Source organism: Syngnathus typhle, linkage group LG1, assembly GCF_033458585.1.
Source record: "Syngnathus typhle isolate RoL2023-S1 ecotype Sweden linkage group LG1, RoL_Styp_1.0, whole genome shotgun sequence".
Lineage (NCBI taxonomy): Eukaryota > Metazoa > Chordata > Actinopteri > Syngnathiformes > Syngnathidae > Syngnathus > Syngnathus typhle.
In genome coordinates, this window is record NC_083738.1 from 3,109,058 (window position 1) to 3,134,823 (window position 25,766).

Below are 25,766 nucleotides of genomic sequence, written 5' to 3' on the forward strand. Positions count from 1 at the left end.
CCCACAACTAGCCCTGATCTATGTTTTGATCTCTCACGTGTGTCATGCTTGCTCAAAAATGCGACTTAGAATATGGTGCTGTGAATTTCCAATCTCCCCGATCAAAGTGGATCCCGCTTCTCAGCTGTCCTCTCTCATGCTCCTGTTAGCCTGCAATTGTCCAAATCAAAAATGTTATTTTCTTTTAACTCTCTTTCTGTTGAACCTCTAAATCTCTCGTGTTGCTAACCCATCTACTCCAGGAAACGATTTAAAGAAAGGACAAACGAATTACTCCCAATATCTCCTCATTATTGACGAGTTAGCCCCCCTTTCTTCTCTCACTCCCTCTTTCTATCTGTCTCTGGGATTTGACTACATCAGCACCTTATGGCACGTCTCGTGTAAGACCTCGACCACACAACCATCAGGAGAACACTTTATGGTGCAGTTCAATCTCCGCAGGGTATCTCTGCCTAGGAGGGCAGTGGGGGTACAGTCCGATACCAAAACTGGTATGTTTGTCATTTGATCTTTCCAGCAGAGCTGTACTGGTCTTGTGGAAGGGATCAGCTGTTTTATAATCTTGAACCCTATTGCCCGTACAAAATGACCGGACATGGGGGGATGAATAGCGTCTTCAGGCCGGACGCAAGTGAAAGTCGGTCTGCTGTCCACCATTGCCGTCAACGGTTGATTGTTTACTTTCACTGTTATTGTTGGCTCTCGTTCCGGACCTGACACTACCAGCTGACATCCCCCCTTGGGCCCACCGGGCACCTCTAGAATCCAGGTTCCGGGCCCCCGAAAGGGTTCATCGGGCCCTGGGGTCTTGGGGGATGGCGGCTGAACTCCCCTCCTAAGCCTCCTCTGGTGGGCATGCTGCAGTTGCGGGCCCAGTGTCCTACTTGGCCACAGTTATAGCAAGCGTCAGACCTCTGTCCCGGGCCCCCTTTGGGTTTCGCCTTTCCTGCCTTTCCCCTGGCTCCACGCACTCTGGTGCCCCGGAACTGCGTTTGGTTGCGCCCCCAATGGGGTGCTAAACTGACGGGCACTGCCATGGCCACCTGCGGTGGTTGGCCAGCAGTCAGCGGGGGTTGCAATAAAATTTGTTGTGGTGGGGTTTGTCCCACAACCATCACTGGCAGAATTGTGGTTGCTCGGGTTGATCCTTGCTCCCGGCCAAACGGTGTCCCTGGCATTTTGGACGGCACTTTTTTCAACTCAAGCTTGGCCACCTCTAACTTTTGCAACTGTTCCTCTAGATCCTCTTGCTCTCTTGGTTCCACGCTCCATTCTCACTCCTCCAAGCATTGTTCTTTTCTGGCTTCGATGCTCCTTAAAGCGGTCCTTCTCCAGTCCTCCATGGCAACTAGGGTGGAGCGTGCAGTAGGCACAGGGCATTCGTCTCCCCAGCTGTCCTTGCCGCTTCCGCCCTCCGTACCGCTTACATCTTTCCTTGCTCTTGTCTTTTTCCCTGGGGTGCGTCCTTTTTTCTCTGTTCTTCTCGAAATGCTTTTGATTACGGGGTTGTAGCCCCCCGCTGCCCCTTCTGTGTCGCTCTGGCTATCATCCTGTATCTCCCTCTTGGTGTACCCTTGTCTCCCCTCTGTCGCATGTCGAGTTTTATTCTTCTTATGGGTCAGGCTAGGACGCATAACAATGGTGGTTCTAGCTCTTCTGGTTTCGACAATGCCTTTGTCTTCGGTCTCCGACTGATAGCTACCTTCTTGGTTAACTATCGGGAGTTGCGGATAGCCATTACGTTTATCACTCACATTGTACGCCGGGGGACTCTTAACCGGGGCGACATGTGAGAAAGGTGTATTAACTTTGTCCATTAGCTTCCTAGCTTCTTCCACATTCTTCAGTACATCAGCTGTGATTTCCTCTTTTTTCTGCTTAAGCTCCTGATCCAATTTTTGTCCCTGTTCGTCAAATATTTTCAACAATCCCAATTCATATTCCCTTTTCTCCTTTCTCTTTTCCCCTTTTTTCCCTTTTTTGACTCCTGCTTTGGATGTCGATACGAGTACACGTATAATCTCAATTACTTCTCGGTTAAAAGTCCCTTCTGCCGGCCAAGGCCTCTCAATGTCAGGCCATCTCTTATTCCATTTGTTCGAAATTTCTTTAACCCCTTTGATAAGCGGGTTATTCTTCGACACAACCTCTATGGGGGTCACTGTTGGACTGGTAAGGCTCCTGTCCCCCATGTTTTTTTTTTTTGTTTTTTTTTTTGATCAGAAAATAATCAAGCACCAGAGGTCACAAAACACATAAGACAATGCAATCAGATTTTGCCAACTTCAGATGTTATACACGCTCGTTATACAAGAATGTTGGTCCGATATGTGTTTGGTTCCACATAGTTATGACCCCCCAATCCCCTGTGCTAAGATTAAAATTCGAGATGTCACCTGTTTGAAAACAACCGAACATCAGTTTATGTCGATCAGTCTGTTGTCAAGCCCGCTTTGTAATCCCTTGTTCTCGAGTGAGAGTACCACACAAGAGTTTGTGGACAAAATCACACTGGCCTTAAGAATTTCGGTGCGGCGCTCCACGAAGCCTTTCCTCAGACGACCTGGGAGTTCTGTCCGTGTCTCTTTGTCCTCTGGGAGGAGACGTGCGCGTCCACCGTCTCGTATTTGTTATGCAAACAGGAGAAATAGCAATCTCGTTCAAGTTAACGTAATCACTCACTTTCTCATTAGTTGTCAGATGGACTAGGGGCGCTGGCCGCCCTCAACAGGCTCCCTCTTAATTTATGAGCGAACCCCCCTTTCTTCACTGTCTCCCCCACCTATCGGTCCTGGGCCGAATGTGTGTGGCGTCCTGCCATAAATCACTGCTGCCACTGCCCAACTCTTTTCTTGAGACACACAGGAACACATACATTAGTATTTTAATGAGTATTGCAAGCATGTCTCTCTCTTGCCTATTTGCAAACTGTTCAACATTAGTGCCAGTGAAGTTTCAGTTTTAATCATGCACGTTCATTGTTAATCATGCACCCTTTGCTCATCCACATTTGATCTCCCCTCGTCATGTCTCAGTTCTCATCGACATTGACCTCTACCGGGGGGACCCAGCCTCGCCTTTGCGGGCTCCTCGGCACAGCGCCCTCGGACAAGGAGGGGGGGGGGGGGGGGGGTCAGCGTATCAATGTTGACGCCACGGGCTGGCCAGGCCCGCGGGTCTCGCCGGCCCCCACCTTTGCCGACACAGCACCATTCCGCGCCTTGGAGCACCCAGGGCCCCCTCCTTTCTTGAACATTCTCTGACGCACACACACCGAGCGCGCACACAACCGCACATGCACACACCCATCCGCGCGCACGCACGCCCGCTCAATACACACAGCGCGCACGCAGAGCACACACACTCACACGCATCCGCACGCACGCGCACCCCATACACTAAGCGCGCACACAGCTCAGACGACCGACGACAACTGACAGAAACTTCACAGACATTACGCACAAACATAGAACACAGACAAAGGGATTCGAATCCATCTCTCATGTAGCTTCTCACTAACCGCTTCCATGCGGTTTGGTCATTCTGTGTCTTCTTACCGTGCGCAGGTGCACTTACAAACAAGCCCTTTGCACTTCTTGTCTTTGTTTCCCCTAAGAGCGCTTTGCATTTCCCCTTATACTGCAGATTTTTAACTTCGGTGTGCACACAAATCACATTTCTTACATGGTATACCAAAATTAACCCCCCTGAGGCCTCTTTTTTCCACGTTTTCCAATTTCTACCGGCTGCCCACTCCTCCGCTCTGCCAATTGCGGTCTGCTGCAAGCCGTAAATTTTATCAGACTTTGACAGGAGTGTGTGCTATTACAGTGCGCCTCGCCAATCGGAATCGGACCGTGACGACTTGGGTACAACCGCAGCGCACCAGTTCGCCCCGGTAAGTTGCCCGAAGAGTATCTCTCTAAGCCGCTAACGCACCAGCTGTCAGCCGGGGGAACCTTGCAACCCGCACAAACTCCTAATCTGATCAGTGCTCAAATAACGTGGTCTGCGCGCATCATCCTTCTCGGCACCCTGGTCCCAGACCCAGCCGGTAATTTTCCCACATTCGTTCACACGGTTACGGATGCCAAGGCTGCCCATTCCTCCGCTTTGCCAATTGCGGTCTGCAGCACGCCTCCCTTTTTCGTGCGACCTATATATAGAGACAAATGCCCCCACCGAACATCTCAACCACATTAGTGTGATCTCAACTACATTGCGTGTGATCTCAACGTCCCAGCACGACCCCGGGAATTATGCCTCCGGTGGCTTGGTGGTGCCCGTCTCTTGTCGCACACAGTGTTCAATCGTACCTGTGTTTCCGCCTCAATCACACAGCTAAAATTTCCATCCTCCATCGGATCTGTAGCCAAAACAAAGTCCACGTTTTATGGGACTTTCTATTATTATTCTCTCGTGACAGCCGATCAGTAATGCCTAAGACATCCTGTCCTGTTTCACGTGCCCTCTCTCGGAGCATTTTCTTTCTCATTCATCATTCACACCAGACATGTCACTCACACTATTGTGCACATTCCCCATTAAGTTTTATGCTATTTTCCCATTTTTATTTGCCTTTTTTCTTTTTTCTATTTTTTTTGTACATTTTCATTTTTCTATTGGGGCTACTCCCCCCTTTCAAAATCCACATCTCGTCGACATCCAGCTAGGGGAGACAAATCCCCCCCCCCTTTTTGCCAGCCACTGGCACACCAGGCCCGTTAACTGTCCCGCTTAGGAGCCACTCCATCCCCCCCCACACCAGGCACGAGCACATTGCGACACTGTGAGTGAAAGCTTCTCACCTCAAACTCAGCCTGCCGGCCGGACGCTCGACGCTCGCACCCGGGCGGGCGAGGGCTCCCCGAAGGACAAGAGTACAGTTCGTGACGCCAAAATTGTGGTGAATTCTCTTCGATGGTCAGCTGGTCTTCCAAACAAGATGGTGAAAAAGTGGCTGGCTTGGGGAAGGAAAACTTCAGTCACACATGGCTGATTGGGGAAAGATTTTATTCAACCGATGTCAGAGAGAAGTGTCTCGCGCCCTAGCCAAGATGTCGAGTCCCCTTGTCTACTCTCGTCCTAAACCTTATACCCTTGCGCTTCCCTCCACGCGGGAGCGCGCAGATGGGGCTGTTGGCTGACCTATGACCCCGCAGTTGCCTCCTCATCTCTACATCATGTGTATCTTAGCAGTTGTTAATGGAAGCCAGATGTGTCTGGCGCCAACGAGTCTACCTTCCTGGACCAAGCCTCAAACAATCCCGCACGAACCTGACCTGAACATGCCCTGGTCATACTTAGGCTTACTAGTGAGATGAACATTGCATGATATCATAATAATAATACACTACACTATCACATAAACAACAATATTATCAAACCATTTTTTTCACTCCAAATCATTAAATCCATCGATCAAATTTCTCATTCTTTATGTCATCCTGGTGACAGAGGACATGTCCAGAGGATATGGCGCTTTAAAGTGTTAATTACTTTATTTCATTATTTCTCTCTATTTTTCATGTTATAAATATGTTCAAGATAAAGATATCAAAGCATGTGAAGTGATCAACTCTACTAAAAATAACATGAGAAGTGGTCAACTATACTTGTAAGTAAGTGATGTGTTAATGAGCAAGTAAAAATTTGTGAAAAAAAACATATATAAGTCGCTCCTGAGTATAAGTCGCCCCCCCCCCCCAAACTATGAAAAAAAACGTGATTTATAGTCCGAAAATTACGGTAAATGCATGTATTTTAACTAAGACCAACGATTTTTTGAGTGTACTAATGTATTCTTTTTAAAAAAGTTTTTATATTGAAGCCTAGAAAAAAAACCTCACCATTAATGAGTAGGGGTGTAACGATACATCGATACACATCGATTAATCGATATAATGCTCTACGATTTATTGGCATCGATGCTAAACGTAAACATCGATTTATATCGCCGTGTTTGACCTCGGACATTAGACGCGACTTTATTTTGGAATCCAGTTCATTGTTGCTTTCTTCCTCTTTCCGGGAGCAGTGCGCCCGGCGTTGTTGTGTTGTGAGCAGCAAATTATTTCAGAAAAAAGATCATCTTTGGGAACAACCGGATGTTATTCTGCCGGTCAGTATCACTGCGCATGCGCTAGCAAACTTGATAGCAAAGAAATGTTTCGGATTTGTGTAGGGTACATTGTGACAGCAAACGAGCAGGTGATCGAGCAAGCGTCTGATATGAGAGCATTGTGTTTGTATGAAGCGTGTTTGAAGTGAACAGCAAAGAAGAAAGGAACAAGGCAAAGTGTTGTGAAATAAAGTATTACCTCTAATACGAATTTTGTTATTTGCTGATTGAAACTGCTAATTAAACTGTGAATTGAAACTAATAGGTAGAGAACTGAACTCTCGCTCTTTATATAGCTGACTAGGGGTGTAACGATACATCGATACACATCGATTAATCGATATAATGCTCTACGATTTATGGGCATTGATGCTGAACGTAAACATCGATTTATATTGCCGTGTTTGACCTCGGACATTAGACGCGACTTTATTTTGAAATCCAGTTCATTGTTGCTTTCTTCTTCTTTCCGGGAGCAGTGCGCCCGGCGTTGTTGTGTTGTGAGCAGAGCAGGCACGTGAAAGGGGAGTCGACAACTAGTACGCGGCTCCTGGGCTGGTGCTATGGCTAGTGTCTAAAAAGACGAGGAAACTTGCTCCCCTTTAGGCTTCAAGTCATTCGTTTGTAAGCACTTTGGATTCCAAAGAAAAGATGGCTCAACAGACAAGACACGTGCAGTTTGTAAATCCTGCCATGCGGTGATCAAATATTCAGGGAGCACAAATCTCGCCGCACATTTAAAGAAAAAACACGACATCAAAGTTCAGTGTTAAAATAAGAACTTTGTATACTGCAATACTCTTGTAATTTCCTAAATAAAGAGTTTGCAGTACCTTGTTGATTTTGCGTATGAATTGTTATAAATCAGGATATTGTTCTATATTTTTTATAAAAAAAAAAAATCGATCGTAGAGCACTATATCGCGATATATCGTGAATGAATCGCAGCAGGCTTTAAGATATCGGCAAATATCGTATCGTAGTTCTTTGTATCGATATTATATCGTATCGTGACAAAACCCGCGATTTACACCCCTATTAATGAGACTTCTGGGGCTGCATCGTTTTGCTGATGGCTTTGTAGTTTGGTTGAATATCTGGCTTGCGAGCCATAGGTTCCCAACCCCTGAGTTAAACTCTGATGCAATAACAAGGAGTCTATGTCGTAGTTAACATTTTACTGTAGTTTACTGAAGATTCCAGTATTTCATGGCAGAGTGACAGCAACAAAACAAGGTTTGACTGTTTTTAGCACATCGCGTTAGGATAGCATATAGCGTTAGCATTTTAGCAAATAGCATGTAAATACATGTAATTAAAAACGATCTTTTTAAACTATTAATTACCTTCTCTTTCAACATTAAACCCAATTTAATCTAACAATTATTCAATTTAAGAATAAACTTTACTCACGACTTTTCTTGTAGCATCCCTCACGGTCAGAAACTAGTTTGGCAGGACGAAGCTGACAACAAAGCAGGAAGCGGTAGGTAAGTTACAGGAAATTATATCAAAATAAAAGCGTTTACATACTGCCTTTATGATAGGATATGATATAATGATATATGATATGATTTTCGACCACAACCCGTTCCAGAAGGCGGTTCGAAAAGTAAATCGTTCGAATTCTGAATCTATATTTCCCATTACAAATAATGGCAAAAACTTTAACCCGTTCCAAGACAATATAAACAACCTTTTTAAGCCTTTTTTTATTTGCACATTTTTGTCCGATCGTGCAACTGCAACGCACCGCCGAACGCGCAACTGTAGCGCGCCGCCGACCGCGCAACTGCACCTGTCACGTACGGGCGCCACCTGTGACAGGACCACGTCCCCCTATCAGCGGAATCGCCGCCACCTGCCACAGCACTATATCAACGCCGCCAGCTGTTAGGATACTGATTTTAGCTATTGATCTGACTCCAAATTATCAACACTCCACTCATTAATTGTTATGCCCTAATCCACACGCTGTCGCGCCTAACAATTTTGCGAGTTCGTTCTGTCAAAGAGAAGACTAGTAGATCAATTAGGCCGAATTTACCAATTGTTTAATCCTGACAAAGCAAGCTAATACAGGCGCCTGGGTCTCGGGTCCTTAACACAAAAACTCATGTGCCTTCGTGACCAGAAAAGACGACACATTCTTCCGGGTTGCCCAGTTTTAAAGAAACACAATATGAATATTCAAGCATGCAAAATATTGTGTGGTGATTGGTCGATGGTTGATGGTCATCTCCTCCTCGTTTGGGGTTTCCCCTGCTCAGCACAGGTGTCTGGACCACAAAGACGAGTTGTTTTTTGTGTTCCCCATCGGCCTTGAGCTATCCTCCCTTTGTGGATATCCTGTTCCACAATACTTTGAAGAAAACAAATTCATGTAGTCTGCACATTCCTTTCCACTTATTAAGCGACCACACTACTACTAGAAATTATATACATATGATAATATGTGTCTAACGCAGCCTTAATCAAATGTGTTTGCAAACTGCCGAAAGTACATTTCCCTTTATTACAGCGCAGACCCGAGTGTCCGTCTGTCCAGTGATATTGTTTCGCCCTCCGGTCCACGACAAACCGAAGTCCGTGAAGAATCGAAGATGCAGCAGAACAGCTTGTTTTTCCCAGCCTGATCGCCCGCAATAAAGACTCTATCGCTACGCACTTGGCTGCACTCTCTATTCCCTTACAGTACAGACGTACCAACGCTATGCAGCCAGCGAACGAAGAGACGGCATTCACCCGGCTGGAGCGGGCCGAGACCGCCATTAGCAGCCTATCCGCCGACATCCGGAACCTAATCCAGGTGGGCCAACGGCAACAGCAACAGCAGCAGGAGATGGCCCAAGCCCTCCAGAGTTTGTCGGTGGCTGCGCCCCCGGCTGTCACGGCACCCCGCCCGTCGACCAAGGCCAGGAGGCTCGCGGACGTTCCAGAGCCCCGCCTCAGCAACATTGAAATATTCAGCGGAGATCCCATACACGTGAGGGCGTTCGTGACTAACTGCCGTATAATGTTTGATCTCCAGCCCGTCACGTTTGCATCGGAGGCTGCCAAAGTCGGGTTCGCCCTAACGGACCACCTCACGGACAAGGCGCGGCTGTGGGGGCTGGCCGAATACGAGAGGGGGGCCCCGGCTTGTGACACGTTCAACGCATTTGTGGAGGAATTGCTCTGCTTGTTCGACCTGGGCTCTGCCGCCGAAGACGCCGCCAAGGAACTGGCGACGCTGCGTCAAGGTAGCTGATCGGTCGCAGACTACGCCCTCAAGTTCCGGACCCTGGCCGGCAGCAGCGGGTGGAACGAGCCGGCGCTCGTCAGCACATTCCTCAACGGTCTCGCCGAGTACATGAAGGACGAGCTAGTTTCCCGCGATCGGCCGCAAACCCTGAAGGACGCGATGAACTTGGCGGCCCGAGTAGACCGGCGGATTCGGACGCGGCAGCGCAATCGGGAGCGGAGGTCCCTGCGAAACCCGCCAACCGCACCTCCCCCGCCGAGCCCATGGATCTGGGAGGGGGGTCATCGAGTGACGGGGTGCCCGTCAGGAGGCCGGGGCTCACGCGGCGTGGGGGGATCCGCGTGAGCTCGACCAGCACAGGCTCTCCCAGTCCCAGTACGCTCACGTTACAGGCACGTGTCCAGCTCGCGGCGGGCGACATGAACGTGGCTGCCCTGGTGGATTCCGGGGCGGAGGGTAACCTCATGGACAGTTGCCTGGCACGCCAGTGGGGCATTAACTTCCTGCCTCTGAGTCCGCCCATTCCCGCACGCGCCATTGATGGCCGTCTGATCGGCGAGGTGGCCTTCGTGACAGAGCCAGTCAAGGTACTGCTCTCCGGCAATCACCACGAGACCATCCAGTTTTTTCTTCTTCCCCTCCCAGGACAGCAGCTCATCCTGGGGCACCCTTGGCTGCGGCAGCACAACCCGGTACTGGACTGGGAGGTGGGGGTGGTTCGGCAGTGGAGCGAACGCTGCCATCGGACGTGCCTGAGGGCGGCCACCAGCCCCGACATCTCCACCGTACCGGCGGTTTATCACAAACTCAAAGAGGTTTTTAGTGAGGCCAGGGCCACCTCCCTTCCTCCCCACCGGTCTTACGATTGCGCCATCGACCTGCTGCCCGGCACCTTCCCCCCCAAGGGACGCGTCTACTCCCTGCCCGCTCTTGAGCGCCGGGCCATAGAGGAATACATCCGGGAGTCCCTGGCGGCCGGCATCATACGGCCGTCCTCATCACCTGCGGGAGCAGGGTTCTTCTTCGTGGAGAAGAAGGAGGGCACGCTCCGTCCGTGCATCGACTACCGGGGAATAAACGCGATAACCGTTAAGAACCGATACCCCCTGCCTCTTCTGTCTTCCGCCTTCGAGTGCCTTCAGGGTGCCACCGTCTTCACTAAGCTGGACCATCGCAACGCCTACCACCTGATCCGCATCCGCGAGGGAGACGAGTGGAAGACGGCTTTCAACACCCCGAGCGGCCACTACGAGTACTTGGTGGTTCCGTTTGGGCTCACCAATGCCCCAGCGGTTTTCCAGTCCTTAATAAACGACGTGCTACGAGACATGCTGGACAAGTTTGTGTTCGTTTATTTGGACGACACCCTCATCTTCTACCGCTCGCTCGCTGAACACATCAAGCATGTTCGGACGGTGCTACGTCGCCTCCTGGAAAATTCGCTCTACGTGAAGGCAGAGAAGTGCGAGTTCCATGCGTCCTCTGTCAAGTTCCTCGGCTACGTGGTGCGTGAGGGATCCGTCGAGATGGACCCAGAGAAAGTGCAAGCGGTAACGTCATGGCCTGTCCCCGAGACACGCAAGCGGCTGCAACAATTCGCCATTTCATCCGTGGGTACAGCACGGTGGCCGCGCCCCTCACCAGCCCCGCCTCCCCATACAAATGGACGGAACGGACAGAACAAGCGTTTCAGGAGCTCAAGAGAAGGTTCACGTCCGCTCCCATCCGCCGAGTCCCCGATCCTGACCGGTAGTTCGTGGTCGAGGTGGACGCCTCAAACGTGGGTGTTGGGGCGGTGCTGTCCCAACGCAGCTGCCAGGACGATCGCCTCCACCCGTGCGCCTTTTTTTCTCGCCGCTTGTAGGCCTCGGAGCGGAACTATGACATCGGCAACCGGGAGCTCCTCGCCATCAAGTTGGTCTTGGAGGACTGGCGGCATTGGCTGGAGGGCGCCACCACGACGTTCATCGTCTGGACTGACCACCGCAACCTGGAGTACCTGAGATCGGCCAAGAGGCTGAACGCGAGGCAAGCAAGGTGGGCTCTGTTCTTTGACCGGTTTGAGTTCTCTCTCTCCTACAGGCCGGGTTCCCGCAACGCGAAGCCGGATGCCTTGTCGCGTTCGTTTCCTGGCGGGGAGGAGGGACGGGGTCCGCCTCCCACTATTCTCCCGAGCTCGGTGCGGGTGGCGGCGCTGTCATGGGAGATTGAACGCCAAGTGGAAGCCGCACCACGCGATCAACCCGGCCCCAGCAACTGCCCGGAAGGTCGCCTGTTCGTCCCTGAGGGCCTGCGCTCGTCCGTGCTGCAATGGGCACACGACTCACGCCTGGCCTGTCATCCCGGAGCTGCGCGCACAAGGTACGTGGTGGCGCAGCGTTTCTGGTGGCCCACCTGGCAAGTGGACACCAGCGATTATGTCAGAGCCTGCTCAATATGTAACCGCTATAAGACCTCCACTCGTCCTCCGGCCGGGCTACTCCGACTCCGGGCACTTCATTCCTCTGCCTAAGCTTCCGTCCGCAAAGCAGACTGCGTCCATCATGGTGCGGGAGGTGTTTCATCACCACGGCCTCCCACAGGACATCGTGTCGGACCGTGGCCCGCAGTTTGCGTCCACCTTCTGAGCGGAGTTCTGCCGACTCCTCGGCGCTACGGACAGCCTCTTGTCGGGGTTTCACCCTCAGTCCAACGGTCAAGCGGAGCGTCTGAACCAGGAGCTGGGCAGGTCCCTCCGATGCATGGCCGCCGGGGACCAGCGTGGGTGGGTCCAACAGCTGCCTTGGGTGGAGTACGCCCACAATTCCCTCCCCAGCTCGGCTACGGGACTGTCGCCCTTCCACTGCGTCTTCGGGTACCAGCCACCCTTGTTCGCCCACCAGGAACGTTACACGGCGTGCCCGTCGGCCCAGGCTTGTGTCCGCCGTTGTCGTCGTGCCTGGGCGAGGGCCCGGACCGCTCTTCTCCGCTCTGTTTCAGGCTACGCCCGCCAGGCAAACAAGCACCGGTCGCCAGCCCCGGAGTACAGAGTGGGCCAGCGGGTGTGGCTCTCGACGCAGGATTTGCCGCAGCGAAAGGGATCCCGCAAGCTGGCGCCGTGCTTTGTTGGGCCGTTTCCCATCCAGAAGGTGATCAGCCCATCCGTCTCCTCCTTCCGGAGTCCATGAAGGTACACCCAACGTTCCACGTGTCCCTTGTGCGGTCTTTGAGAGCGCATTGGCGCCGGTGCCCGTGCCGCCGCCACCGCCCCAGCTCGTTGAGGGGGGCCCGGCTTACGCCGTCCGCTCCCTGCTCCGATCGCGACGGCGCGGTCGTGGCTTCCAATACCTGGTGGATTGGGAGGGCTATGACGACGCCCACCGCTCCTGGGTCCCGAGCCGCTGGATCCTCGACCGTTCGCTCATCACGGTGTTCCATCGCTGTCACCTGGACCAACCGGGCCCCCGGCGCGGACGGCCGAGGACGGTTGAGGGGCCCAGGGGTAAGGGCCCGAGGCGGCCTTGTCCGACGAGGAATCGGACGTTTCGCCTGGTCATCCGGTTGCCCTCCTCTGCCTTCTGATTTTTTTTGTGTTTTAGTGCTCTGGGGACGTCGGGAGCCGTCTCTTGTAGGGGGGGGGGGGGTTCTGTCACGTACGGGCGCCACCTGTGACAGGACCACGCCCCCCTCTCAGCGGAATCGCCGCCACCTGCCACAGCGCTATATCAACGCCGCCAGCGCAGACCCAAATGTCCGTCTGTCCAGTAATATTGTTTCGCCCTCCGGTCCACGACAAAGCGAAGTCCGTGAAGAATCGAAGATGCAGCAGAACAGCTTGTTTTTCCCAGCCTGATCGACCGCAATAAAGTCTCTATCGCTACGCACTTGGCTGCACTCTCCATTCCCTTACAGCACCGGGCTGTTCGCATTATTGTAACAGAGCTGTCGCTGACATTTAGAAAATATTTTCAAAGTCCTGATGTACTTCCCAAAACTTTAGTGGACCTCAGTGCGCAGGGAGCTTAATTTGGTCCAATCGCGCAACTGCAGCGCGCTGTGCGCTCACTGTCACATTTCTTTAAGAGCGTCTTTGTGTTTTAGGATGGTTTTACTACTCCCACTTGCTTTCTTTGGAGGCATGATTAGGGGTTAATACAGGGGTGTCAAACTCCTTTCCTCGGGGGCCGGATCCTTACATGTTTTCCAAGTTTCCCTTGTTAAACACACCTGATTCAAATGTCCAGTTCGTCCTCACTTTCAGCAGGAGCCTGATTAGAATCAGGTGTGTTTAACGAGGGAAACTTGGAAAACATGTAGGGATTCAGCCCCCGAGGACTGGATCCTGACACCCCTGGGTTAATACAATCCTCAAAGTAATGAAAATACAATAACAACAAACAGAGACAGTCAGCATCCGGGTCGCGCGGTAGGGTTTTTCGGGTCATCTTGGCTCATCTCGCGAGGTTCGACCTCCGAATTTTTGTTCGACAACCAAAGCAAAAAAATCTCGAATCTTTTGTTCCAATTCCGATTTGTTCGAGAACCGTCCCGTTCGAAAACCGAGGTTTGACTGTACTTCAAAACTTTTGAATATGCTCACTACAAGACATTCGATGCTGAGAACAATGCAGAGCCAGTCGATTATTTTTGCAAAAATAATCACTGTGGCTCAAATTGGAGTACCTTATGGATGATTAATTCAATGTAAATGGGACAGTGGAAAATGTATTTTCAATTATACACTATCTTATCTTAATCAAAGAATATCTGACTAAATTGAACACATTTAAAACTATCCCCATATCAGCAATTTGGATTGACAACAAAAAAGCGAGAAAAAAAAATCTGCACAACTTAGTTCGTACAGCAGGGAGACTTTTTCAGACCAGGAGTCAGTTATGTAACCAGGCCACCCTGGCCTTGCCCACACGTGCATGTTCACACCCACACTTAAATGCATGGACACAAGCAAAACACATTTGTGTTCACACACATGAACACAATCATTCTTTGGGTTTTGTTGTGGGTGGTACCGGAAAAACAAATCAAAATCTCGAGAATGAGGGCGAGCAAAATAATCAAAAGGTTTCTCTGAGTCTGTCTGTCTGTGTCCTGAGTTGGTCTTTTCCCTGCACTGCTCCCTGGACTTGTCTTGCCAGTATACTCTGCATCTGCTGGGAGTGTCAGAACAACCAGCATAATAATTATATTATCGACAATAAGACATTTAATCAATATCAAAAGACTGATATGGTTAAATATGTGCTTTTTTCCCCAAATTTTTCATACATAGTTATAGCCTATTCAATCCCATGCATTGATAGGTGACTGTTCTTTACCTGTCAGCTGCTCTGAGCTAGTACTGGGCCTACTGTCTGAAGCACCAAAACTGGCAATATTTCCACCTTTGCATAGGAAACATAGACATGTATTTTAATATTAATTTAGACAGGGCGAGTTAGAAAGTTTAGAGGAATGTGCATGTAAGACAGAATAACAAATGACTCTTCAACTTACAAAATCAACTAGAACTAAATCTAACAATAAATCAGCAGAGGGAAAGCCTTATTACATGGCAGCGGCACATATGCACACAACACATGCAAACTGGCATGCATACACGCGCGGGCACACACACAGTTTTTAATGGCACCATGTGTGTGTGTGTGTGTGTGTTGGGAGAGGGCTGAATAAATCCGTAACTTTTCTGCATTTGGCCGCGTCCTCCTCCAGCGCCTTTCTTTTTTTGTCCCTCTCCTTGCCTTTCCTCTTCTTTTTATCACGTTTGAAGTCCATTATCCTTACTTGCACCGCTCGCTAGTTACACACACCACAGCAGCCGGCACCTGACATACGTACTAGGGGTGTAAATCGCGGGTTTTGTCACGATACGATATAATATCGATATAAAGAACTACGATACGATATTTGCCGATATCTTAAAGCCTGCTGCGATTCATTCACGATATATCGCGATATAGTGCTCTACGATCGATTTTTTTTTTTAAATAAAAAATATAGAACAATATCCTGATTTATAACAATTCATACGCAAAATCAACAAGGTACTGCAAACTCTTTATTTAGGAAATTACAAGAGTATTGTAGTATACAAATTCCTTACTTTAACACTGAACTTCGATGTCGTGTTTTTTCTTTAAATGTGCGGCGAGATTTGTGCTCCCTGAATATTTTATCACCGCATGGCAGGATTTACAAACTGCACGTGTCTTGTCCGTTGAGCCATCTTTTCTTTGGAATCCAAAGTGCTTCCAAACGAATGACTTGAAGCCTAAAGGGGAGCAAATTTCCTCGTCTTTTTGGACACTAGCCATAGCAGCAGCCCAGGAGCCGCGTACTAGTTGTCCCCTCCCCTTTCACGTGCGTGATCTGCTCGCAACACAACAACACCGGGCGCACTGCTCCCGAAAAGAGGAAGCAAGCAACAATGAACTGGATTTCAAAATAAAGTCGCGTCTAATGTCCTAGGTCAAACACGGCGATATAAATCGATGTTTACCTTTAGCATCGATGCCAATAAATCGCAGAGCATTATATCGATTAATCGATGTGTATCGATGTATCGTTACACCCCTAATACGTACCACAGCCCTTCCTCCACACACGCTCTGTGTGGTTGATACGGACTGTGGGGGCGGGTGTTAATTGATATAATCCAATCGTCTTTCCCTCCTCACATGTTCCTGGGCCTGAGTGGCCTGGCCTGTCTCTCTGATAGGCGCGCCGCCGCACCGGCAGACTTAAACAAAACAGACAAACAAACAAACAAACAAACAGAGAGACCCAGGCTAGCAGGCCAATCCTAGGCCGGCGCTTCGGGAATACTCCCGGTTCTCCTATGGTCAGTCCGGGCGTGCTGTACAGTGTGTTGTAGATGCAAGAGTTTACCTCAAACTTATCATTGCCGACGGGAGTGTTTTACTATGGCCTAGGGAAAAGGAAGCAGCGTCACATGCTCGAAAAACATGCCTTATTCTCAGCAGCTAGCCAATTTATTTCCAAGTCTCTGGAACTCATCAATTAGCAAATCAAACTCAGGCAGTGGTGTCAAGTTCAAATATTACGTACTCCTTTTAAATACCATACTTTCCCCTACAGCCCCAACCAGTGAGGTTCCACTGTAAGATAAATAGATCTTGAGGGATCCACAGGCAACACATGCTGGATTTTCTTGCTCCCTGCTTTCTTTATCAACAAGTGATAGTGGAATGTTTCTTTGCCTAAAGATATAAAGCTGTGGCTGTGACTATCCAAAACGTTCTTCATATCATTCAATACTGAACTCTATTGCAGTTCTGTGTTTTAGAAAGAGATCTTGCAATCAGGTATGTTCCCAACGCAGCCTTTCTTCTTTTATTTTTCCATACTTCCTTTTTATTTTGTTTTATGGACCTCAAAAGTTCCTTGTGTTTAGAGTTTGGCTGTATCTATATTAAAAAAAGCATGAACTTCATAAGACTGTCTTTTCTTCATTTCTATGTACATAATGTGAGGTCTGGAGTCTCAAATGCTCAATCTACTGTGCAAACGGGAACGGAAGGATGGATGGCAGATGTAGAGAGCACGATGGATCAGTGAAAATTGAGGGATTGAAGTGGGAGACAGAAAAAGAGGGCAAGTCAAGGAAAATCTGAGACGAATCAAACCATGGCTGGTTTCCCAGAAAGATTCGAAACACACGGCCAATCTCAGGTCAGGTCTGGTGTTCCTCATATGTCCATGTATGTGATGCTGACTCTGAAAGATGATTGCTCTCACAATTTGAATTTGTATTCTTAAAGTGCTGGACTTTAACAACATAAAACGTGACTGCTTGAACGCATTAATACATTTGAACTTGTTACCATTCATTCTCATTGAGCAAGCCATCCATAGTGGGTCTAAATTAATAGCAGATCTTCAAAACTGAATTAACAGGAAAAAGGATTGTTCATACATCATATCCAGAATAAAATATGTCTATCTTTTGGTCAGTGCAATGATAAGGATAAAAAAACAAATAAAAAGTCCGTTGTTCGACTATTCTCTATGCAGTATGATCATGATCACATGGCTCGTGCAGCTTTAGGACTCTCGGACCACTGTCTAGTTCATCTGATCCCGGCCTACAGGCAGAAACTAAAAACTTCTAAGCCTGTGGTGAGGACTGTGAGGTAGTGGGCAGTAGAGTCAAGCCAGGACCTCCAAGCCTGCTTTGACTGCACCGATTGGGGAGCTTTCAAAGCTGCAGTCACATCATACATCAGTTTTTGTGAGGATCTGTGTGTGCAGACTAAGACCTTCTGCACGTACAACAATGACAAACATTGGTTTACACCGAACCTCAGGAGGCTGCGCAAAGTCAAGGAGAAGGCCTACAGGAGCGGCGACCGCGAGCTGTTCAGGCAGACCAGAAACACACTGAACCGAGAGGTCAGGAAAGCCAGGAGGTGTTACGAGGAGAACCTGAAGAGACACCTCTCTGCCAATCCTGATCCCTCAACACTGTGGAAAGGTCTGCAGAGCATCACGGGCTACAAGAAACAAACCCCCCGTCCTGTAGAGAGCCCAAGGCTTGCTAACCAGCTAAACAGGTTCTACTGCAGGTTTGATCTGTCTTCCCACACAACGGGACCTCCTGCAGCACAATCTACATACTCACCTCTCCCCACAACTGCTCTGTCCACACCTCTATCATCGTTGTCACCCACTCACTCTCTTGCAGAGGCCGCGCCCGCACTCCAGGTCCGCGAGGAGGAAGTGCGCCAGATGTTCCGGGGACAAAAGACCAGGAAGGCACCGGGCCCAGACGGCGTGTCACCTTCCTGCTTGAAAGTCTGCGCTGAGCAGCTGGCGCCCACCTTTGCACGGATCTTCAACCGTTCTCTGGAGCTGTGTGAGGTGCCCTTGTGCTTCAAGAGCTCCACCATCGTTCCAGTGGCCAAGAAGCCCGCCATCACAGGTTTGAATGACTATAGACCCATCGCACTGACATCTGTGGTCATGAAATCGTTCGAGAGGTTAGTGCTGAACCACCTGAAGGAGGTCACGGGCCCCCTGCTTGACCCCCTCCAGTTTGCCTACCGGGCAAACAGGTCAGTGAATGATGCGGTCAACATGGGACTGCACTACATCCTGCACCACCTGGACACCCCAGGAACGTACGCCAGGATCCTCTTCGTGCACTTCAGCTCGGCGTTCAACACCATCGCTCCTGACATCCTCCAACAGAAGCTCATCCAGCTTGCGGTGCCTGCCTCCACCTGTCAGTGGATCACCAGCTTCCTGACTAACAGGAGACAGCGTGTGAGGCTGGGGGCATCACATCTGACACCCGGACCACCAACACTGGAGCCCCTCAGGGGTGCGTCCTCTCCCCACTGCTCTTCTCTCTCTACACCAATGATTTCTCCTCAGGTGACTCTCCTGTGAAGCTCCTGAAGTATGCAGACGACACACCTCTCATCGGACTGATCCAGGACGGTAATGAGACTGCGTACAGACAGGAGGTGGAGCGGCTGGTCCACTGGTGCAGTCAAAACCATCTGGAGCTGAACCCGCTCAAGACCGTGGAGATGACAGTGGATTTCAGGCGAGACCCTTCACCTCTTTTACCCCTCACTATCCGCAGTAATACTATTCTCTCCACAGACACCTTCAAGTTCCTGGGAACCACAATCTCCCGGGACCTGAAATGGACCGGCCACATAGACTCTGTCCGGAAGAAGGCCCAGCAGAGGCTTTACTTCCTGAGACAGCTCAAGAGGTTCAACCTGCCGCGAGAGCTTCTGAAGACCTTCTACACTGCCATCATCCAGTCTGTCCTCTGCACCTCCATCACTGTCTCCAAACAAGAGAAGCACAGACTACAACGGACAATCAGAACTGCAGAAAAGATCATTGGAATCAACCTCCCATCTATCCAAGACTTGTACCTGTCCAGGACCAGGAATCGTGCAAGGAACATCTCTACAGACCCTTCTCACCCAGGTTGCAGTCTGTTTGAACTACTCCCCTCCGGACGGCGTTATAGAGCTCGGTATGCCAAAACCAGCAGACACAGAGACAGCTTCTTACCCCAGGCTGTTGCTCTGATGAACTCACACCACTCACAGAATCTCAGAGACATTAGTGCAATAACATCCTGCTCTTCACAGCTTTTTGAATTTGTCTACACTGTTTTTGCCATTATTCACATGTCCTGAATGTTGTTAGTCACCTAAATGTTGAACAGAGGGTGTGTTTTTACCGAAGTCAAATTCCTTGTTTGGCACGCTCAAACATGGCCAATAGAAAACTCTTGAATCTTGAATAGGGCCGTCTCATCTCTGAACAGATTGACACACATAGAGCGTACAAAGGCTCTCTTTGTTTTGTAGGAAAATGTTGGGATTGGATGTAGGTTGTATAATATTTCAAGCGGTTAGGAGGCGTTCATTTTGGTTATGGGACATAAGGAAGATGGAGTTAGAGGAGGTTTGCGGTGAGAAAGAGAGAACCTGTTGGAATAATTTAAGTAAAGCCTTGTCATTTATGAGTTTATGGCTTTCCTTTCATCTAGGTTCTTTCTCTTTAGTGACAGGGAAGTCTTTTGATCTCTGTCAGCCATATGTGTCCTTCCTGTCCTTATGTTATCTGTGTTTTTTCGTTCCTGTAAGAGGTAAACACAGTTTGAAGTGGTTGCGTACAAGTTATCCCATATTTACTCAAGTCTTGTTCAAGTGTTTCGGACAGGTCACTCATTGTTATTGACTGTTAATTTACTAAGTAGATAAAGTCTAGCCAAGGTTTAGTTGCATTGTTCCACAGGAAAAGCGACAATTCAAGTTATCTGATCACACTCGAGAACGGCTCGGCCAACAACTGGAGAAGAACAGATGGACAAACTCTGCGGGGGTCACGGGCCGACAATGAAGTGCTAATTCACACCACACTACATTCCTTAGCTAATCAACGTTGCTACAGACACAATCTTCCCTCCCTTTAGTGTAGCAACGCCTCTGTAACCAGGGCAACCAAAACATTAAATAGAGGAGCACGTGGAGGGAGAACTCAGAATTGATGGAGATTGTAACCGAGTTTCCTCTCTCTATCGTTCTCCTCGCGAGAAAAGACTTAATATTCTGTCTCACTGGTGGTTTGTTTGCTGTTGCTCTTCTCTTAATAGTTATTCAGTCATTGAAATAAACCTGACAGAAATTGGGGGCTCGTCCGGGATCTCGACACGCCTTGAACGGTTCCAGCGGGCTCTTCGACGCAGGTGACAATCCTCGGCCGAGGTAAACAAAAACCCTTTGACGGGACTGTCTCGATCAGTCCGGCTGGACACCGGGAGGGTTGACGAGATCTTCCGAGGAAGAGAATCAGCAGACCGTGAGTAGGAATATTAATTCTTCTAAATAGAAACAGTTAAATTCCGCAGGGGCGGATGTGGAGCACCCTAGCTTTCAAGCTAGTTAAATTCTGCAGAAGGAGGGGCGGACTCCTCTGTTATTAAAAAACAAAACAAAAAAACCTTGAGAATTCTAGACCCTATCAAGTACAACTAGAAACAGTTAAATTCTGCAGGGGCGGATGTGGAGCCCCCTAACGTTTTATGTTAGTTAAATTCCGCAGCAGGAGGGGCAGACTCCTCTGTTCTTAAAAAAAAAAACGCGCGTGGTATGCTTGTGAACGGTTTGACTGAGAGTGATCTCATTTGAGCGCTCCTCTATATAAACACACAGGATTGTAAACGGTGTCTTTGTGTGGGTGCAGAGGTAACAACTCTCCGCTCCCTTTTGGGGGAGGTGAAAGGAGACTTACCACACATTGAATTTTTAACCACTGTCCTGTGAATAAAGTTGGTTTTAGGACACTGTAGGTGCCATTCAAACTACCAACTCCAAAATTTAGAAAAATAAACCATGGGAAACTTAAATAATAAGCGAAAGTCCCTACCCCGACATGAACTAAAATGCAAAGATTGGAAAATAATTGAAAGGCAGGATCCCAACCGATTTAAAAAAGGTTTCGATAAATGGGTTAAAAAATATAAATTTGAGGGAGAACTAGAAGCAGTACAAGAGCAAGAAGAGAAAACACATGCTACAAATTCAAAACTAAAGATCATTGCGAAGTTGTATCCGCAAATGCATGACACACACAAAATTGAGGAATCACCTCCTCCTTATGGGATGACGGACAGAGCCACTAGGCAGAAAAGCCCGCTAGAAATGGATTGGTCAAAGGAAATCAGAGCAAATTATACAGAAATAGGCAGAACAAAGCAAAATGATAATGAAACCTTTGATGAGTATCGAGTGCGCATGACAAAAGTGTTTAAAACACACAGTGGACTGGTGCTTATCAGCAACAATTAAAAAATGCCATCCATGTAGGGTCCAAGCCTGCAATACAAATTAGGGTGATCAATAATCATATAGGAATGAACACCGGAACTTTGGAGGAATATATAAATCATGCCCTCCATGCGGAAAAATAGTATTAGGCAAACAAAAACGAAAACAAATGAAAGCTTCAAAAGACACTTTTCTGGTTGACCAGGATAGTGACACTTTTTACCAAAATGCAGGCAGAGGACAGAAAGGCCAGAGAGGGCGAGCAATGTCTAAAGGAGGCTTTAGAGGCCGAGGAAGAGGAGTTGTGCAACCTCCAATAAAATGCTGGAATTGCGGAGAAAACGGTCACATGGCACGTGACTGCACAAATTAACAGAAACACTAGGACTAGGCCAAAATCAAATCAGATCAGGTTTCCATGTAATGAAGTGGGAACCTGGCTGCCAAAATTAAGGAGAAAATTAGCTTAAATATAAGGAGATATTTATGTTAAAAGGATAAAGTAAGATAAAGAAACATTGAAGTTAAAATTTGCTAAATAAATAGAAAAGAATTACACATAGTTTCTAAAAGTGAAATAGAGAATAAATCAGACAAGTAATACGAGCAAAAACATGTTCTTAGTGCTTCTATGTGTTCTTATATGTTGTGCGTCATCCTTTTGTGCTGGTGTGTGTGTGCGTGTGCGCGCGGAGGATCCTCATGAATGGGTGTGTGTATGAGTGCGAGTGAGATGTGTGTTCTATGGAAGAAATCAGTAATGGAGAATGTTCTGGAGGCTGTTGAGCAATAATAGGGAAATTGAGAAGTGGACGATGATGTGTTTAAGTTTGTTGGAGAAACTAAGATGAGCAGTGTGTGGCAGTAGAGAAAATAAGACGTGTGTGGCAGACAGTGACTAGAATGGTGGCTTGATAGGACGAGAATGAGACAGCAAATGTTGTGTAGAAGACTGAAAGATGTTGAAGGTGAACATGATAGGGGAGGGCAACAGCAGAGTTGGCCTGCCCTTTGAGAAGGTGAAACTGATAAGCGTGCCTGCGCTCGCGCGTTGTCGCGGGGCGGGGCTGTCCGCGTGGGCCTTTGCTATGCTCGTGTGGGCGGTGGGCCGGCATCATGGTTGTTGCAGGAAATGGCCAGCCTGTGACCAATCAACATTGATGCTGCGCCCCCCCCCCCCTATGCTGCTATGGCTGCAGGCGAAGCAGGGACAGTGTGATTTTCTCAGAGAGTGATGCTTAAGGAAGATGTGACAATATTTGCATGAAGGATAAAAGGCACTGATGGGAAAACAAAAGTATAACCAAAACGTCAAAACAGAGGATGACGTTTGCGCAGCGTTGTTTGTTTGTATCGTTTGTGAGCTGTGTCTCTGCTGTAAGTTTTTGTGTTGTCTGTGTACTGTCAGTGTTATGTGTTGAAATTGGCTAATGTAGGTGCACAAAAGACTTGATTTGCACCGCAAAACAAAAGCAATTTTGAAAAGAAAATAAGAAGAAAAGAAAGGCAAGCAATTTTTTGTGGGCAGGAACTGGTCCACACTGCATTAATGCCTATCCCTGATGAAACCAAATTTGAGAGATGGAAAGAACTTGCTTTCTGGGATTGGATGAAGCAAAATTATTAAATAACAACATTTCAAAGCTAAATTTAGAAGAAATAGTCGATTGGTTGTGTAAGGACTACACAAGTTTTTACATTTGAGGATAAGAGAGTGATTGAGTTAGTTAAAGTTAAGAAACAAAGACAAATTAACTATTATATTAATTTACTGATGGTTAATTTGTTGATTTTTATCTTTTCCAATTAGTGGATTGGTTTGACACCTTGAGGAAGGAAAGATTAGGATGTGGAACACGGGTTGAGACAACCAGTTACACACGCAAAGCATGTGTGCACTGGGACACTGAGAAGCATTTTGAAAGGTGTGTCAAAATTAAATGAAGATGAAATCATATGTAGTAATACAACGCTTTACTACATATGGATTCTCTAAATCGTACAATTGAGTAAAATAAAACATACTTTTTGACTTTTGTTCAAATTACTAAGATTCTTGTGATAAAGGATGAGAAACTGATTGAAAAGAAACTACAACTAAGCTAGTTGTGGAAGCAGTCCAATTGCCACGACAAATAGCTATGTGCACGTGTGCAGGGCACGCACGAGACTGATAAGGTGTCAAGAGGTAACAAGCTTGCGGACGGAACCGCATAGCTGCAGTGCAAAAGACGCTTCAAATTTTATACACACAAGAAGCGGATTGAATTACTGAAACATTTTTAAAGATGTGCAGCGACAAAGTCCATAGATTGAAATTCAATCATGGACAAAGAAAGGGGCAAGGGTAGAGAATGGCACCTATAAATGACCAGAAGACTGACCTATCCTCCAAAAAACCTATACAAGCGGGCAGCAATATTGAGCCATGGTTGTGTGTCGGATGGCTCAAGAGGGGGGATAATGGGGCAGTTCAGTCAGCTTTATACATCATGTGAATTTGATTCATATTCAAAACAGTTAAACAGTTATAGAAATTTTTTTTTGAAGAGCTTGTTTAACATGCAATCCACAGGGTTATACTGCCTGGTCATAAAAGATGCATTCTCAAAATGGTTTGAATTGGCTTCAACAAAAACACTGAATGCCTTAACAGTGGCAAAAACGTTATGTAAAGAAATAATACCGAGATATGGGATTTCGGAAATTAATTCTCGTGACAGAACTGGTATAAAGTGTGAAAATCTGCATGGGAAAAATGGAAGATCATGGACAAAATGTTTAGACCTGGTCAAACTGTACTAAATATTACCAGTACTGTGGGTTTAACCCCGTATGAAAAATTGTTTGGGCGACAATATAGATTACCATGTTTAAAACCAAGTGGGAAACTAAGGATGATTCAAATTTGGCATTTACATTTTATATTTATAATTAATATTTTAAAGGCAAAAAGAACAAAGCACATTCTCATTAAGAGCATTGAAAACAAAACGCTGGTGTTCTTCCAAGGGGGAAGGGCCACATTGAATATTGATAATTACATCAACTGCCATTAAAATAGCAGAAAGGTCAGTTGAGGTGGTCCTTGCAAATTACAAAAGGGTAATTACTTTTGAGGTAACGTTCAATCGGGAAAAAGTGACCCAAAGGGAGCCTTACCTCTTAGAGAAATGCCGGGAACAAGAAAATGGAACAATGACGTTATTGCATGTAAGGTGGCTATCTTTGTTGCCACTTTGTTGGCTTCAGCAATGTGGTATTTGTGGGAACTAAGTCATAATGAGTAGGGGAGAGATGAGTGAACAACTTATATTGATCACTCCCAAAAAATTGTTTTAATTATGCTGCATTGTAGCAATTTAAAAGATCAATTTGACCTTTGCAGGATGATCTGCTGTGTCAGATCTGGACTGCTATGAGAGTATGATGTTTATATGTATATTTTGTCAACAACCGCTGTAGATGTTAACTAATGGGATGAATATATCTAAAGTGAACGTGGATAATTTATTTCAGGTAACTAGTATAAGAATAAACTGCTAAACGAAACAATTGATTGCTAATGGCAAAACAAGCTGTAAAGACAATTGAATATGTCAAGTCAAAGTCAAAGTCAAAGTCAGCTTTATTGTCAATCTCTCCACATGTCACAAAGAGACCGAAATTACGTTTTTCTCTATCCCACGGTGACGAGACACATAACACGATAGACATACAAGTACGCGACACAATATAAAAACAAGAAGGCAAAAATTCAAACAATCAATAGTAAGAGTGATGAATAAATAATAAATAAACAGATAACACAATAAATAAGAGGAGCAAAACGGAGCCAGCAAGCATAGCGCAAAAGTAAAAAAACATCATAAACAAAAAGGCACAAACAATAAATAAGAGTAATAATAAATAATAAATAAACAGATAACACAACAATAAGAGCCAGTGTGCATACAGACAGTACAGACAGTAAAAGTACAGGACGCTACGCAGAACGGGGGAGCGAGTTCAGGATCCTAACAGCCTGGAGTATGAAGCTGTTTGAGAGTCTGGTGGTGCGGGAGCACAGGCTTCTGTA

The 25,766-nt window shown here is 47.4% G+C and overlaps 1 protein-coding gene across 1 annotated transcript; it reads left to right on the forward strand.

The window, feature by feature from the left end:
- Nucleotides 1-8,837: 8,837 nt before the first annotated feature.
- Nucleotides 8,838-10,124, forward strand: LOC133163061 (uncharacterized). The gene is made up of 5 exons (XM_061292617.1): nucleotides 8,838-9,110; nucleotides 9,156-9,267; nucleotides 9,385-9,462; nucleotides 9,522-9,955; nucleotides 10,014-10,124. The coding sequence occupies exons 1-5, from the start codon at nucleotides 8,838-8,840 to the stop codon at nucleotides 10,122-10,124; spliced, it is 1,008 nt and encodes a 335-aa protein (XP_061148601.1).
- The last annotated feature ends 15,642 nt before the right edge of the window (nucleotides 10,125-25,766 follow it).

What these genes read in the sequence shown, in the direction of transcription:
- LOC133163061 (XM_061292617.1), top strand. Translation starts at nt 8,838, where the DNA reads ATGCAGCCAGCGAACGAAGAGACGGCATTCACCCGGCTGGAGCGGGCC. An exon ending in TCAGCGGAGATCCCATACAC is followed by an intron (nt 9,111 to 9,155) that starts GTGAGGGCGTTC and finishes TTTGATCTCCAG; the next exon opens with CCCGTCACGTTTGCATCGGA. An exon ending in CGTCAGCACATTCCTCAACG is followed by an intron (nt 9,463 to 9,521) that starts GTCTCGCCGAGT and finishes CAAACCCTGAAG; the next exon opens with GACGCGATGAACTTGGCGGC.